Here is a 16,874-nt window from a genome sequence, read left to right as displayed (position 1 = left end):
CATATGCTGCAGCACTCAGTGTGTTGGCTTTACGAGACATAATTTCAGTGCCTGATTATGTGCAAGGTGGCTGGATAGGACTGTTTTATAATTGTTTTTCCCCTCCAGACCTTATTAAAATTTTAATTCAGGCAGAAGCTTACAACTCAGTATTCAACATTTTTCTAACTTGCAATGCAATAAACAGATTCACAAGACAGCAGCGTTAGAAATTAAATCACCCATACTAGGTGAGCTGTAGAATAAACCCTTACCACATGCAGATGAAGACAAACTATAGCTCTTGCACATAAGAGCTCAGTGCACTAAGGGATCAAAGTAATTAATTCTGGTCTCTGCATACAGATTGCTACATCTGTTTCTTGAGCTGAGACTGTATAACATGCTGAAAGGGGAAGCTTGTCTTTAGACTACTGTAACAGAATAGGGTTCTTCATTTCAAATGGACCATCTTCAAATTTCAGAGTAACAGCCGTGTTAGTCTGTATTCGCAAAAAGAAAAGGAGTACTTGTGGCACCGCGATGAAGTGAGCTGTAGCTCACGAAAGCTCATGCTCAAATAAATTGGTTAGTCTCTAAGGTGCCACAAGTACTCCTTTTCATCTTCAAATTGAGCCCTTTTGTTTTCAGCTAATTTAAATTAAACCCAGAAAAGTCTGCATTTGGGAAAGACTACTTTAATGTCATAGTAGAGATGTTAGTTGCTCTTGAAAAGACATTTTTGTTATATGCCCTTATTCTCAGAGGCTTATCTTTTAAGTGGAAAAAAATTTGGACAGTGAAATCTTTATTGTTCATTCTCAGCCTATAGGTGAAATTTTTAAAAATAAATCTGACAAAATTTTGTTCAGCTCTGAGTTATTTAAACATGTGAAAAGTGTAGGGTTTGTGTGTGTGTTTGTTAGTTAAATACTGTGCACTTTGTGTTCAGGTTATTTTTTAAAACTTCACACTTTCCAAATTAGTTCTTAAAGGGAGTATAATACTTTTGAAAGGAAAGTTTATCAAAATTCCACCCTCAGAATCGCATCTATAATACCTGCTAACTTAAATAGGAATAGGCTTATATAATAATGTAGGACGGAAAATAATGAAGATATTTTATTTGAAAAATAGAAGATAACACACCAAGATGCACTGGTCTAGCTATGCACAAGCAAGAGTTTGGGTATACTGAGCCCTAAACTGGCTATCACCTTGATATTGATGCTTAGATATCAAAGTAAAGTGCGTAGAAATATCATAGATTAAACTAAATTGGTCTAGATAACCTTGAATATTCTGAAACAAGTAATTACTGTAGAAGCCATAACTAAATATCCAGAAATTTGTGCATTTAAATTCTAACCAATAATGTTGCACAAATGTACTTCTTCCTCAGTGGATTTTACAACCGTACAGGAAAAATGGTAGGGGAAAGGCAGAAGCCCTACTACCAGTCTGTTTCAAAGTGGTTTAATCAGGTGAAGGAAGAAGCTAGTGAATTTCCACTGAGTAAGTATTGGGGAAACACCTAGCCCTGATCTCCCCAGATGTACTTTGCAACAGAAAATTATTTTTAGGCCTGGCACTAAAGCTATAAGTGTTGCTACTAGTGAAACTTAAAAGACATAAAATCTGAATTTTTGAATGTACCAAGTCAGCAAGCAAGTTTCAAATAAAACGATATGACAAAATGTAAGCTCCTTTCTGGAAACAGAAAATAAAAATCAGTCTTCCATCAACAGATTTTCCTTAATTCTGGGAAACATCTTAACAATGTTATATATTGTTTGCTAGAATGTGGCAACTATGGAGCAAAAGTGTATACAAATTTAGAAGCATTATCACCATTTTACATTATGGAATTCAAACAGTAGTAAGTACATTCCTAAATACACATTCCTAATCACTTGACCTCAGTTAATCAAAGGCAGCCAATATCCTGATAGAATCCAGTCATCCACATTTATTTCAAAACTGCTTCCCCCCCCCCCCCCCGCCCAAAGGTTTTGAATACTGTTGAAACTTTCTAGGAAATTAAGTTACAACTCTTTATATTAAACAGTCTTTGATTCCATTCTCTCTTGTGTCTCCATAAACTATGAAATATGTACATTTGATTTCATTATTGCTGAGCTACATCCCAAATTTTGATAAAAATGTACATTATAGAAATCAAAATACAGTTCAGCTACATAATGATCATTTTCTAACCCCACAGCTGGGCTAGGAAGGTTCATCACTGAAAGAAGCAAGCATGGGGCCAAGTTCTGCCTTGAGATACTTACGCACAATTTCCACTGTTGACTCCAAAGGAGTTATCTGTACAGATCTGAAGAAGAATTTAGCCAAACGTAGTTGGTTTTTGAAAATATTTTGCTATAAGACACTGAAGTAGCAGGTAACTCCTGTTGTACTAGACATTTTCTTAAGGTTTTATCACATTATCAAAAGACACTCTCTTACCACTGTTAGATTTCGAATCTCCTCCATGACCCGAGGCCAGAAAGACTGTAGGCTTTGCTGAGCATCACTACTGCCAGCGGCACCAAAGCCACCATCTGTGGACATGGTGATAACTGGGGGAGGAAAAGGGGAGAAAAAATAAACATTAGTAGAGATGGAGGAGACACTAGATTCAAAAAGTCCTAGAGTTTTTCCCGAATCACTTTGCAAAACTCTCCAAACAAGACATGACTATCAAGTTCACACAACAGTGTGTGAAACTACCTGTTCTCTCCAAAAAAGACTCCAACATAGTTTCAAAGATCTGAAGGTTGTCAAGAAATTACTCACTCCCTTTTATTATTGGAATGCACACACTATAGTTCTATTGGATGTCTAGTCCAAAAGGACTATTATGATGTTCATTGAAGAATTAAAAGACCACCAATATCTTATCAGATCTGAAAGGACTGCAAACTTACTAGAGTAAGCACCAATGAAGAACGGGGTGAGCAAACAGGAGGTCATCTCTATTTTGGCTTCCATCCACTATGAGTTATCTACACTAGTACTGGTTTTTAAAAATTAGAATCGACTTAATTCAACAAAATCAAAGGAATTGCAGCTACTACTCTGCACTAGCCCACACCCTGTAAATCACAAATGTTGTGATTACACACCATCTCTGAAGTAGCTACATGCAAGAGGAAGCGTTAAGGCTGGACTGTCAACTTTACCCAGAATTTCCATCTAATTTAATGCTATTTTAAAAGAAACACAGTCAACTTAAAGTTAAATATATTTTTAAAATGACTTTACAGTTCTGCACCTATTTGAAACCTGACAATTTCTGTGGTTTTATATCCCATTTGCTTATTATTTTTAAAAACACATTTCTCCCATCAGGTGCTGTGTGAAAGATACAAACACCAAGAGAAACTAACTGGCTATACACAAGATGCTGTTAAATTCACAAAATAAACTGAATATTCTCTCTAATCTCATTCAATTTAAAGTAATTTTCTTCACACAGTGCACAGTCAACCTGTAGAACTTGTTACTAGGGGGATATTGTGAAGGTCGAAACCATAATGGGGTTTAAAGAAGAATTAGATAAATTGATGGACAACAGGTCCATGAATGACTATTAGCCAAAATGGTCAGGAATGCCACCCCATGCTCTGGGTGTTCCTAGCCTCTGACTGCCAGAAGCGGGGAGTGGATGTATCAATCAATGATTGACTGTTCTGTCCATTCCCTCTGAAGCACCTGGCATTGGCCACTGTCAGAAGACAAGATACTGGACTTGATGGACCATTGGTCTGACCCAGTATAGCCCTTTTTATGTTATGTTTTCATTACAAAAGTAATTAAAGCATTTTCAGCCAAAAGTGAGATTTTTTTAAGCTGAAGATGTCTACTTACCCTTTTTCGTACTTTATTAAAATATGCTTGTCATTTAGCACTCTAGAACTGAAGTTTGGGAAGCAAATTCTGTTAGACTTTAGAACTATACAGAATTTATTTCATGGACACCTTATAACCTGTACCTTGATAAGAGACCAAACTTAAGATGTATGCTAACACTTGCAATTGTGATCAACCAATATACAAAATATACAGCAACTGAATTACAACCACCATGGAGAAGAATAGGACTGACAGGCAGTTAGCTATACTAAGTTAAAAATTAAAAAAAAAAAAAAAAAAAAAAAAAACATCGAACTTGGGTTTACTTGCCACAAACACTGGGCCAATCCTGTACCCTTCATATGCAAGTAACTCCTTGAAGAAACTGCAAGACTAAAAAATGTGTGGCTAAAAAAATGTTATAACATTTAAGCCAGAAGCAGCTAATGCTGGACAAGCCCAAATATGCTCTTAAAAAGCACTTTAATTGCAAAGAAATAGCTTCACAGGAGGGAAAAAAAGGCACTAAGGGAGAAGTGTGATTCCTCTAGAACTTACGACAATCTAAATCTTTAACACTCTAGAAAAAGAATGCTTAAGATGTGCTAAAAGAAAAGGAGGACTTGTGGCACCTTAGAGACTAACCAATTTATCTGAGCATGAGCTTTCGTGAGCTACAGCTCACTTCATCGGATGCATGCTGTGGAATTCAGGATTTCCACAGCATGCATCCGATGAAGTGAGCTGTAGCTCACGAAAGCTCATGCTCAAATAAATTGGTTAGTCTCTAAGGTGCCACAAGTCCTCCTTTTCTTTTTGCGAATACAGACTAACACGGCTGTTACTCTGAAACCTGTAAGATGTGCTGTGTTTGCACACTAGAATCATTCCAATTCTGAGGGCATATATGAATTACAGAAATGTAGAACACTGTAGGACAGAACTTGTTATTCCCCAGGAATAAAAAGTGTTTCAGGGAATGCCAAAAGAGTCACTACTCACTTCCCAAATGAACAAAGAAATTAAATGTTATGGTAAATTTTCTCTTGGGTCATCCAAAGCTGCTTTGATGTTTCCGTTTAAAAAAAGCCACTTCTAAAAGTTCAGCGGGTTGTGGAGAGAGAAACCATGTGCTGTTTTTCAAAAGACAAATCTTAACATACTTAGTGATATTTGTGTCTGGTGATATAATGGGAAAAGGCATGGGGCAAAAAATTTTGAGCTGGCATATTAGGTACAATTCCCATTCACTTCTGATCTAATGCATATAATGGTTTATTCCTACCTCTTCAAGGTGAAGGAGGACTGTAGCAAAGTAATTTTAAAGTTTTATGTGATGTGGTTTAGAATGTTGTCTGGGGGAGATTACTGGTGGGCTTTAGACCTGTTGTGCCAAGTACAATAATTACTCTTCATAAAAGAATATTGTTAGATAAGCCTACAGCAGGACATTCATGGCTAGTTTAGTACAAACTAAACTGTACACTCTTAAATTCAGGACATATTGAAAGAAGTGCTGTGAATGGTTACATTTAATTTTTTAAATTTGTTGGGGTAGTTTGACAGGATATAAAAAACCTACAAAAATGAGATTAACCTATAAATATTTGGCTAGTATCCAAACTGTTGCAATAATGGTAAAAATCAAAGCAAAGGCAATTACAAAATTTCTCTGGAAACAAATGACCAGCGGGTTATTCAGTAATTCTAACTGCAGCCAATTTTCATAATTAAACCGCCTATGAATGAAAAATCTTCAAATATTTAAAGGAAAATAAAGGTAGATAAAATACTTTAAGTCTTGTAACTGAATTCTGAATTTGTGCACCTCTGCTTTGTCACATGAAGAACAGAAATATAGATTTAGGAATGCACAAGCTAATCCTTGAAATCTGCTCTGTGATGGCAATATGCTCTTATGTAACTGAACTCGCATATCAACAACACTAAGACAGTACAGGAACTTTCCCCCAACTCATGATGCAATTCACTCAAAAGGCAAAATCAACAGTTATTCAAGATTATGCTTCAAAGATGATTTGCATTCAAATCTATTTAATACCACAATGAATTACAAACAACAAGAAACAGAAAAGCAAAATGAAACAAACCAAGAAAAAAAACCAACCACCAGCCACTAGGAAAATATTTCTAAAACCTACATGGATATTACTAAATTGTTTTATCTAATGCTGAGTAAGGCTTACGGAAATACTATGCAGTAGCCTATAACCAAAATATGGAAAAAAAAAAACAACAAAATAGTAAAACGTTGTCAAAAACACTAAAATCAAACCAGAAATGTTTTCATGATTTGTCATTAATGAAAATAGTTTAATTAAACACTGCAGCATTGTTTTTGTGCACGAGAATAAAAAGTTAAGTGATTGTCAGTTTCACTTTCTGCTATAATCTAATTAGACTGTCCAATCTCAGCAAAATTCTGAAAGTAAGCAAAGGGCAAGATAAGTAATACACCCAAGATAAGTAACACATACACATTTTTAACACACTCTCCTTCAATTTTATTCAAGGTGGCATTTGCAAAAAAGGTAAAGAATAGATTAGTATTTTGGAAGTATCCTTTTAAAATTACTACTGCCATATGAAATGCATTAGAACCTCAGAGTTATGAACACCGGAGTTACGAGCTGACTAGTCAACCACACACCTCATTTGGAACTGGAATTATGCAATCAGACAGCAGCAGCAACAAAAAACCCCCACAAATACTATATAATACTGTGTTAAATGTAAACTACTAAAAAAATAAAGGGAAAGTTTAAAAAAAGATCTGACAAAGTAAGGAAGCTGTTTCTGTCATTTAAATCAAGATGGTTAAAAATCAGCATTTTTCATCTGCATAGTAAAGGTTCAAAGCTGACTTAAGTCAATCTTCAGTTGTAAACTTTTGAAAGAACCACCATAATGTTTTGTGCAGAGTTACGAACAACCACAATTCCCGAGGTATTCACACTGAGGTTCTACTGTACGGACTTGCTTTTATGACTCATTATTTCCGAAAGTGAAATCTGTACCACATGAAGAAAAGTTGAGATTCTTGAATCTTTTCCTCTCGAAATAGAAATGACAGCTTTTGATGTAATAAGCACTGAACATGACTGTATCAAACTGTATATCATTGCTCATATCAATAATGAAAGGTAGTGCAGTTTGTTTTTAATTGAGAATCCACTCCAATTAGACTGTTCAAAATGACAATGAATTGGTGAATAAATTACTATGTTAGACAGGAAGGACAAGGAAGTGCTGAAGTTACACTAATGAAAAGCTTTATTCTCTATTGTCTGTATCTGCTAAAGCAAGTTTTCCCTTGTATTCCATATATACCTATTGTACAAATTAGCACAAGATCTTGAAAGAGCTCAAAACCAGTTTAATCTAGTCATCTAGAATTTTGAAGGTTTCAGAGTAGCAGCCGTGTTAATCTGTATTCACAAAAAGAAAAGGAGTACTTGTGGCACCTTAGAGACTAACAAATTTATTTGAGCATAAGCTTTCGTGAGCTATAGCTCACTTCATCGGATGCATTCAGTGGAAAATCCACATCCGATGAAGTGAGCTGTAGCTCACGAAAGCTTATGCTCAAATAAATTTCTTAGTCTCTAAGGTGCCTAGAATTTTAAAAAAACCCTTAACAAGCTAAAATCATATCTTCAAAGTAAATAAATAGAAGACCAATATTTCAGAATGCAGAATCAACAGCCTAGTGGCTGACTCAAAGATAATTGCTACTTTAAATAACTACTTGAGATAATTATTAGGAAACTGTAAAGAGACGGCAGTTTGAGGTTACTACAGAGCTATTAATAATTATCCCCAGTAAAAAAAACATACTGCCGGAAACACAATGCACCAATGACTGATGTGCCTGTGAAGGAATGCTATGCTGATAGAAACTATTTAAAACAAACTTGGATGTCTGTCTCCTAGGCAGGTTAGACCATCTTGAAACATGAATACAAGAAGTCATTGGCATAAGAAAAAAAAATAAAAATCACATTTGAGTTAGAAAGTCAGGCTGCAAAAGGAAAAAGAAGAAGAAAGCGAGGAGGATTACACCGATCTAACCGTTTTCCTTCAGTTTAATTAGACCAAGGGGGGGGGGGGAATTAAAAAGGGTCAGTGGGAAGAAAACTGTCATTTCTCAAAGTACACAACATTTTATCAAACAGATGCGTTTTGTACAATCTGCAGAACACATAGGTTTAAAGAAATAGTTTACAAATCAGGCTTGTAAGTGTTGGAGAGAGATGGTTCTACTTCAAAGGATACTACATCTGCCTATGTCAGAGAAAGGATCAAGAAAAATATATTGATTTAGCTAAACTGCTATATAGAAACTGATTTAGTTAATTTTGTCCACACAAGAACAGGATTGCACACACTGATTTCAATTCACAAATTCCTTATGTCAGATCTGATTTAAACTAAATTAATATAAAGTAAACAAACCAAAATTAAAATGCCCACACAAGAAGACAGTTGCACTGATTTAACTACATCAGTTTCTAGAGCAATTTAGTTTTAACTGATACAAATTTATTGTGCTGAGAAGGCCTAAGACTTCATTACATTTTGCCTTTCTTCCCCTGAAAACTCCTCTCTCTGGGATGTACTGTGAACCCTTGGGATCTTCATATTCCCTACATTAAGCTCCTCTCTGCATTATCTTGTCACTATCCTTTTAGCACCGGACATGAGTGCACAAAAAAGTCCCAACAATGCTGCTCTTTAATGTTGCCAGCAGAATCAATGCTGAGAAATACGAAGCCAAAAACAACCTCTGTATCGGCAGGTTACCACAAGAAACAACATTTACAAACATTATTAAATCTTACAATCAACCCTATGAGGCACAGAAGTTCTACTTATTCTCCAATTTAAAAAATTGGGGTTATTTTGGAAAACGGCCTTAGCTACTCAATGCTTTTTTTTCCCCCCCAATTTTATATAGGGGAAAAAAAAAACCATTGAGTAGCTAAGGCCATTTTCCAAAACATTCTCCAATTTTCGGTACCGAAATTTAGCACTACTGGAAGAGGGGTAAAAAAAAAAAAAAAAAACAGGCCAAAGATATCTGCAGTTGAGCACCCAAGAGTTAGGCACCCAAATCACAAGCTACTTTTAAAGATTTTGACTTAAGTACTTCAACCCAAGATGCACAGCAAGCCAATATCAGAGCCTGGAATAGAACTTGATCTTTCTGGCAGCTGGCGCGTGCTCTGACTTCTAGACCAAATGTTTGAAATAAAACCAATATAAAATGACCCAAAATAGTAAAAGGGACATACACTGCCACAGGGAAAAGGTTATAGTCTTGCAGCAGAAGAGGACTAATTTAATTAGAAGCTCTCAGCGTGAAAGAGACCCTTAAATTCAAAAGCAGTGTCAACACGAACCACACGCCTCTGCTGACTAGCATCAACAGCATCAAGAGAAATAAAGAACACAGCATAATTAAAATAAATCACTAGAGTTTATGGTGGATGATATGATTTTTATGATGCTATACTACATGAAACTAGAAACGTATTATCCCATCCCACGTTTCTGAAGAGGGATAAACTGAGACTGGGATGATCAAATTTCAGAAGACTAGAGGAAATTAAACAAAATTGCTTGCCCCCAGGCTAACAGCTTTATCTACAGATCTCTAGATTGCATCCCATTCCTGTGTGAAATGTTTTTTTTTCCATTTTGCATTTTAAAGCTGTATGTGAAAAATATGTGATATACAGTAGCTCTTCTACTCATGAGGAAGACGAAATGTAGTGCTATAGTGAAACAATCTACTGAATAGTCACTGGAGTTTTTGTATGTCTGAGTAGCTGTTTATGGTTCTGCTTTCACTCTTTATGGAAGCTTCATGATTGGTTACATACCACAGTTATGTACAATCATTCAAATGAGCTCTTGTACCAGATGACTGGAGGATAGTGGATGTGACACCCATCTTAAAAAAGGCTCCAGAGGCAATCCCAGTAATTACAGGCCAGTAAGTCTAACTTCAGTACCAGGCAAAATGGTTGAAACTATAGTAAAGAACAGAATTATCAGACACACAGATATGAACACAATTTGGTGGGGAAGAGTCAACATGACTTTTGTAAAGGGAAATCATACCACATCAATCTCCCAGAATTCTTTGAGGGGGCCAACAAACATGTGGACAAGGGTGATCCAGTGGATATAGGGTACTTGGAATTTCAGAAAGCCTTGACAAGGTCCCTCACCAAAGGCTCTTAAGTAAAGTAAACAGTCCAGGACTAAGAGGGAAGGTCCTCTCATGGACCAGTCACTGGTTAAAAGATAGGAAACAACGAGTAGGAATAAATGGCCAGTTTTCAGAATGGAGAGAGGTAAAAAGCAGTGTCCCCCAGGGGTCTGTACTGGGACTATTGCTGTTCAACATATTCATATATGATCTGGAAAAAGGGGTAAATTGTGAGTTGGCAAAATTTGCAGACAATACAAAATTATTCAAGATAGCTAAGTCCAAAGCAGACTGCGAAGAGTTACAGAGGGATCTCACAAACCTGGGTGACTGTGCAACAGAATGGCAGATAAATTCAATGCTGATAAATGCAAAGTAATATATATTGGAAAACATAATTCCAGTTATACATACAAAATGATGGGCTTTAAATTAGCTGTTACCACTCAACAAATACCTTGGCGTCATTATGGATAGATCTCTGAAAACATCCGCTCAATGTGCAGTGGCAGTCCCCCCACCAAAAAAAAAAGCAAACAGAATGTTAGGAACCATTAGGAGAGGGATAGATAATGAGACAGAAAATATCATAGTGCCACTATATAAATCCATGGTAAGCCCACATTGTGAATGCTGTGTATAGACCAGGTCACTCATCTCAGAAAAAGATATAAGAATTGGAAAAGGTACAGAGAAAGGCAACAAAAACGATTAGGGGGCTGGAACAGCTTCCGCATGAGGAGAGACTATGAAGACTGGGACTTTTCAGTTTGGAAAAGAGATGACAAAGAGGAGATAGGATAGAGAGGTCTATAACATCTTGATTGGTGTAGAGAAAGTGAATAAAGAAATGTTATTTACTCCTTTCTCATAACACAAACTAGGGGCCACCCAATGAAATTAATAGGCAACAGTTTAAAAAAAAAAAGAAAGAAAAAAGGAAGTGCTTCTTCACACAACGCACAGCCAACCTGTGGAACTCATTTGCCATCAGAGCATCCCTTGGAAAACACACTATCATGGGGTTCAACAAAGGATTAGATAAATTGATGGACGATAGGTCCATCAATGTCTATTAGACATTAGTCAGGGATGCAGTACGATACTCTGAATGTCCCTAGCCTCTGTTTGCCAGAAGCTGGGAGTGGATGATAGGGGACAGATCACTCAATGACTGCCTGTTCTGTTCATTCCTTCTGAAGCACCTGGCCTTGGCCACTGTCAGAAGACAGGATTGGTCTGATGCAGTATAGCCATGCTTATGAGCTTCTAAAATCGTACATGGAGACAATAATCTCACCATTTCAAACTCAACCTGGGAATCCTTGACCTCATTTCTGCTGAGAAAGTTATATAAACCAGAAAGTCCTGTGCCCCCCTATCTGCAGGATCTGGGTGCTTGCTTATGGGTCCTGGAACATCTCACACTTTATCTAACCTCCTAGCAGGCAGTACGAGTGTTTAGCATTTATACAGCACTATAAATCTTCAAATCAAGGTACAAAACTCACCAGTTAATCCTCATCTTACTCCAATACAATAAGATTTTTCCATTTCACATATAGGAAAATATGAAAGAGAGATTAGGCACCTTGCCCAAGGCTATAAAGTGAATTAATCGCAGAGCCAGGATTGGCCATCAGGAGATCTTGGCTTGTAGTCTCATGTTTAATATGCTACTAAGCCAGGCTTTGAATTTTTCCATTCTTACTTTCTCACTTTTTTTCTATTTATATTAATGTTCAGTGTCTCCATAAAAGATTTCCTTTGTCATCTAATGTATCTGATGAGTTTTACTCACTGAATGCACTGTTTTTGCATTTTGAATAGTGCTACTGTATTTTTGCCTTTATGTTGTGAAGCATTAATGAAATGCCACAAATAAATATTCTAGTACACATATATATTTCATGATTTCAATGAAAGCAGCTTCAGGAATACAAGATCACTTTTATATCTGCATTTTGTTGTTCTGTCACATTCTAGTATATCATTCCCAAGTACAAAAGGAACAGGAAAACCATGCCTGAGCTAAAAATGGTTAGTGCTCCAACAAGAAAGATCATTTTGCCTCAGCATGCTGTTGGTGTTACAAAATCCACTACTCACAAAAGGTCTATCAGGAAGCTCAGTTGCAGAAAAGAAAAAACAATGTAGAGCCCATATTTCATGTTATTGAAGAATAGTACCTAAAAAGGAAGAATAAAGAGCACCTCGCCTACCACACAACACAAAAAACTGGAAGCCAACAGAATCAGAAATATATTTGCAGTGTCAGAAAGCGAGCAATATTTCTTTTGTCAAAATTCATAATCTTTATGATATATTTTTAAAATGCTTCAGACTAAAAGTCCTCAGACGACAAACTTCAAAATAGATTGCTGCAGTCTCCAAAATTCAAGGGAGATTCTGATATCAGAGATGCAGAGCCCACACTCATGTATCAAAGAATCTGCTCTCCACAGTAATAAATTATGATGTCACAAGCACTTGAGCATGACAATCTAGCAAGCAAGAAATTCTCACAAAAGGGTTCATGTATTTTAATAAGGTTTTAGTAAAGCACATTTCTTTAAATTTGTCTGAGCATGACAATTGCTTTCTACATATGAACAGCACATTATCCGTAGCCAGATACTGCAGCAATTATATTTTAATGGCAAAGGCCAAATGCCCTACCTTTAACAAGCCACATTCAACCCATTGACTTCAGAATATAAACTGTGAGCTTGAAAATGAACTGCATGAGGTGACATTTTACAGTCTCAGCAACAATAAGAATGTCTTAGCTGTACTGAAAGCTAGTTTCTGGGCCACTGATCAATAGCACTTGTTCTTCTACATGTGCATTGTCCTGCTCCAGTCCCAAGAGCTGACTGTAATCTTGCTTTGAAATCATCTGCTGAAAAACCATACCAATGGTCTGATAACTGCTTCCCAAAAGAGACGGTGCCTGAACCTGCTGTACATTTCTCTGCTTCAAGGCCTATTCAAGAGGACATATAAACTTTCAGCCTGGCAGCTGACGGACCTATCAAGAAATACCATTAAAGCATCAAATGTATTTCATTTACCATTCCAAATAATCTCTAGGACAGAGGCCAAATAATATAGCTGCAGCAAGCTGGCAGAATAAAGATACTACAACTACAGTCACAGAAAGAAAATGAATCTTATGTGCTTAAAAAAAAAAAAAAAAGCTCATATTTTTAAACTGGCTTTCATGGTGAGAGACTGTTCTCTTTACCACCCAAACAGAGTCAGGCCCTGTCCAAGCTGGAGCACCATGTTGTAAAATAGTTGGTAAACAAGGTTCTGGATAGCATTACAGAACTATGCTGACAACAGTTTTTAAACAAGGGTGTAGATTGCAAGGTTAGTGCTACAATGTGGACAGATTTGCTTCCAAACTAACTATGCTAGAGACTATCTGTTCCATCCCTTTCTCCACTTCCCACTTAGTTGGGTCCTAGCTTGGATTTGGAACACATTAGTAACTGTCCGGCCTTGCCTAACCCTAGGTTTTTAGGGAAAGTGTTCACTATTGCTAACACTGATGCAGATCCAAAAGCAGCAACAGAGGGACCATTAGGGTAGACAAGGGCTCCAGGAAGCCACTGGCATTTTTAATACTGTGCTGTCGAACCTTGAGTGCTGTAGTAGTAGTGTGCTCAGCCTCTCTAGTCGCACATGCCGTTAGTCTGTAAGGTGCCACAAGTACTCCTTTTCTTTTTGTGAATACAGACTAACACGGCTGCTACTCTGAGACTAAGAGATGGCACTGATAAGAACAAGAGACTTGCATCCAGCTCTCCTGAAATGGAAAGATGGTCAGGCAAAAGACAGCACATGAAGATGCGGAGGTATTACCTGAAAGAGTCTTAGGGGCTCAGTGTTTCAGAGCAGTCCATAAAAAGAATAGTGAATGTGCAGCTTGGGTATCCAATTTGTAAAGAACTAGGGCCCAATATATACAGTCATAGTTATATGCATGACAAATGCTTTCCAACAAAAAGTTATTTGAATTGGTACAGAGGTTTGTTTCCACTTTTGATATATCCATAAGTGGAAACAAAAAAGGTCTGATACAGAAAAAATATTTTTATAAACAAGTGGGGGAAAACATATACTTAATGTTTATATATTATTTAAAACTATTTTTGTGGCACTGCAGAACCATTTATTAATTTTGGAACCAAGAAGAATCTAATTTCAGCTAAAGCAATGAAAAGTTATAAACAGGAAACTACAATAAACACACACCAGTCTTGACCCCCTCCCCACCCCATAGTTGTCAACATTAGTGGATATCTAGTCTCTTTGGACCTTTTATAATAAACACTAACTCTATACATCAACACCCTGTTTTCCAGCAAGGCGGCGCTTTAACAGAAATCAATAAATGAGGGTAAATATTTACATAGCTGATAACAAATAAGTGATCATATGAGGAAAACCTACTACTTATTTTATCTAGATTTCCTATATTGTAAGAAAGAATTCCCTGAATAAGCAGAGTTTGGTCTCTTCAGGATCTGTTCAATCACATCTGGTCCATCTGTCTGAGCCAGTGAGCAGGAAAAGATCCTTAGTCTACTTTTAAAAGCATTTTGCAATTGTGTTTTAAATGCTTCTAATATCTTGATGCACAGGAAGTCAAAAAAAAGGACCAAAGTGTCTGTGATTTAAACATGTAGCGATATAAATATACTCGTGTAAGCAAGTAGAATCCTCACTCTACTATGAGCACAGTACACATACACATACCACAAAAGCCCATGCTTACCACTTTCCAGGGGTCTGACTTTATTGACAACTCAAACAACAACAGAATTAAACCTCAACCTAATATTTCTCTTCAAGCACAACTGTCCTTAGGGTTTTCCCGCAGGACCTCTATTTATCTCTTTCCAATTGGCTCTGAGATGCACTGCAACTATGTTTATACTCCTTGACTGGAGCTAACCAGACACTCCTGATCCAACTTCAGAGAGTGATTCAATTACTGCTTTTCATACAAGCTTCTGGCACAGGAGCTTAAGGTGGCTCAGATATACCCCAAATTCCTGTACAGAATCCTGTTACAACTAGCTTTTCACAATACGACCAATTCATCCAAAAGTGAAGAAATCTTCTGGGAAAGTGGAATAGCATGTTTTCCTATACAATCTATCAAAAAAAATTTGGTCAGCAAACCTTAAAGTTCATATCAGGCTGCAGGGTATTAATTAATCTACCAGCTTTTAAATATCCACCAGAAATCTTGATATGTCCTTGGAAAGGATGCAATTAAGCTACAGTGTTTACAAAGGCCTCATTAGGAAGGTGGGTTGTCAGACCCCTAGGGATTTGTAAGTTTCCTTTCTAACCACTTTTTCTTAAAGGTTATTTGCATAATAGTTCCTAGAGACCCCAACTTGCTTGACCATGATTCAGTGACATGACCCTAAAATGGGATTCCAGTTCCTCTACATCTTCACATCAAAATACAACAGAATGTTTTATATAAATGCTTATTATAATTATTTATATTATGGTAGCACCTAAAGATCCAATCGGGATTGAGACCCCGTTGTGTTGTGCATGGCACAAACTGTCATTTCGAATTGTGAAAAGTAGCAATTTCTCAAGCTTTTCACAATACTGAAGACGGTCTGAAATAAACCTATCTACGTTGCCCAGGATTTAGGCACATTATTTCTATAAATATGAATTAGAATCACCTCCAAAAAATGTGTATTGGACTGAAAATTTACATACTAAATTTTGAATATGGTTGCAGCAATTCTGCATTATTTGCATCATACTGTATGCCACCAAACCATCTGCCATAAAAGCATGGTTTTATGCTCTCAGCACTGGATTGGGAATCAGGGATCCACAAGTTCTAATCACAGCTGATATGACCTCCCTCTAGGTGCACAGACAAGTTACAAACTATTTGCATCGGTTTCTCCATAAAATGGAAATTCCAGGAGTGCTGTAGAGCACTGTAAAGACAAAAAGTGCTAGTAAGTGCTAAACACAATTATTCTAGCACACACAGCAGCAGCGTCAATGCAGTGATCGGTAAAGCACAGTAATTCTTATCCTGATGCACAGGAAATAAGTTATGCATAAATTAGGGCTAGAATATAAACCAGAATCAAGAGATTTAGGCACATCTTTCTATCAATGGCTAGAGCAATTTAATTTACAGGATAAATGTTGAACCTATCTCCACACAACAGTACTGCAAAGAGACGAACATTCCCTCAGATAAACGTGAACATTTCCCACTGACTTCAATGAGGGCTTAATGTACATATTAAAGGAGATAGTATGGCCCTTAAGCTTTTTCAAATAAAAATGAGCACCTGCAAATATTTAACTGCTTCACACAAACCAACATATTTAAAAATATATGTTTCCTTCTAATACCTTTACATCAAGAAACTTCTATAATTCCTCACTTTCATTTTAAACTCCCCCCCCCTTAATAAAAAAAGCTTTATATGCTTAAGTTGCTTGGATAATAAATACCTAGCACTATATGTTTCTTTTTAGCTTCAAAACACTATGCAAACATTAGTTCCCGCAGCACCCCTGTGATGTACTTTACCTATTTCCATTTTGGTGAATTGAGGCACAAGACTTGCCTAAGGTCATAGTGAGTTGCACAGCCATGAATAGAAGTGAGGAATTACTAGCTTGCAATGCCATGTGTAACCCATTAAACTACAGTGAAGTGAGTGGTAGTGCACATGTGAAGCAGAACTTAATTTGGCCATGTCACTCCTCCTGAAGTGCAACCCGTGGG

The 16,874-nt window shown here is 36.8% G+C and overlaps 1 protein-coding gene across 5 annotated transcripts in view; it reads right to left on the bottom strand.

Annotated features, from left to right (window-relative positions):
• NFYC (nuclear transcription factor Y subunit gamma) overlaps positions 1-16,874 on the bottom strand; it is a 58,192-nt gene that overhangs the window by 26,423 nt on the left and 14,895 nt on the right. For all 5 annotated transcript variants that reach the window (XM_037881736.2, XM_037881737.2, XM_043532206.1 and 2 more), the window contains one exon: positions 2,449-2,561. In XM_037881736.2, coding sequence (XP_037737664.1) covers positions 2,449-2,553 — 105 coding nt within the window. In that variant the 5' untranslated portion in view covers positions 2,554-2,561. The remainder of the gene's footprint in view (positions 1-2,448; positions 2,562-16,874) is intronic.

Source organism: Chelonia mydas, chromosome 19, assembly GCF_015237465.2.
Source record: "Chelonia mydas isolate rCheMyd1 chromosome 19, rCheMyd1.pri.v2, whole genome shotgun sequence".
Classification (NCBI taxonomy): domain Eukaryota; kingdom Metazoa; phylum Chordata; order Testudines; family Cheloniidae; genus Chelonia; species Chelonia mydas.
This window is presented reverse-complemented; position numbering and strand designations above follow the sequence as displayed.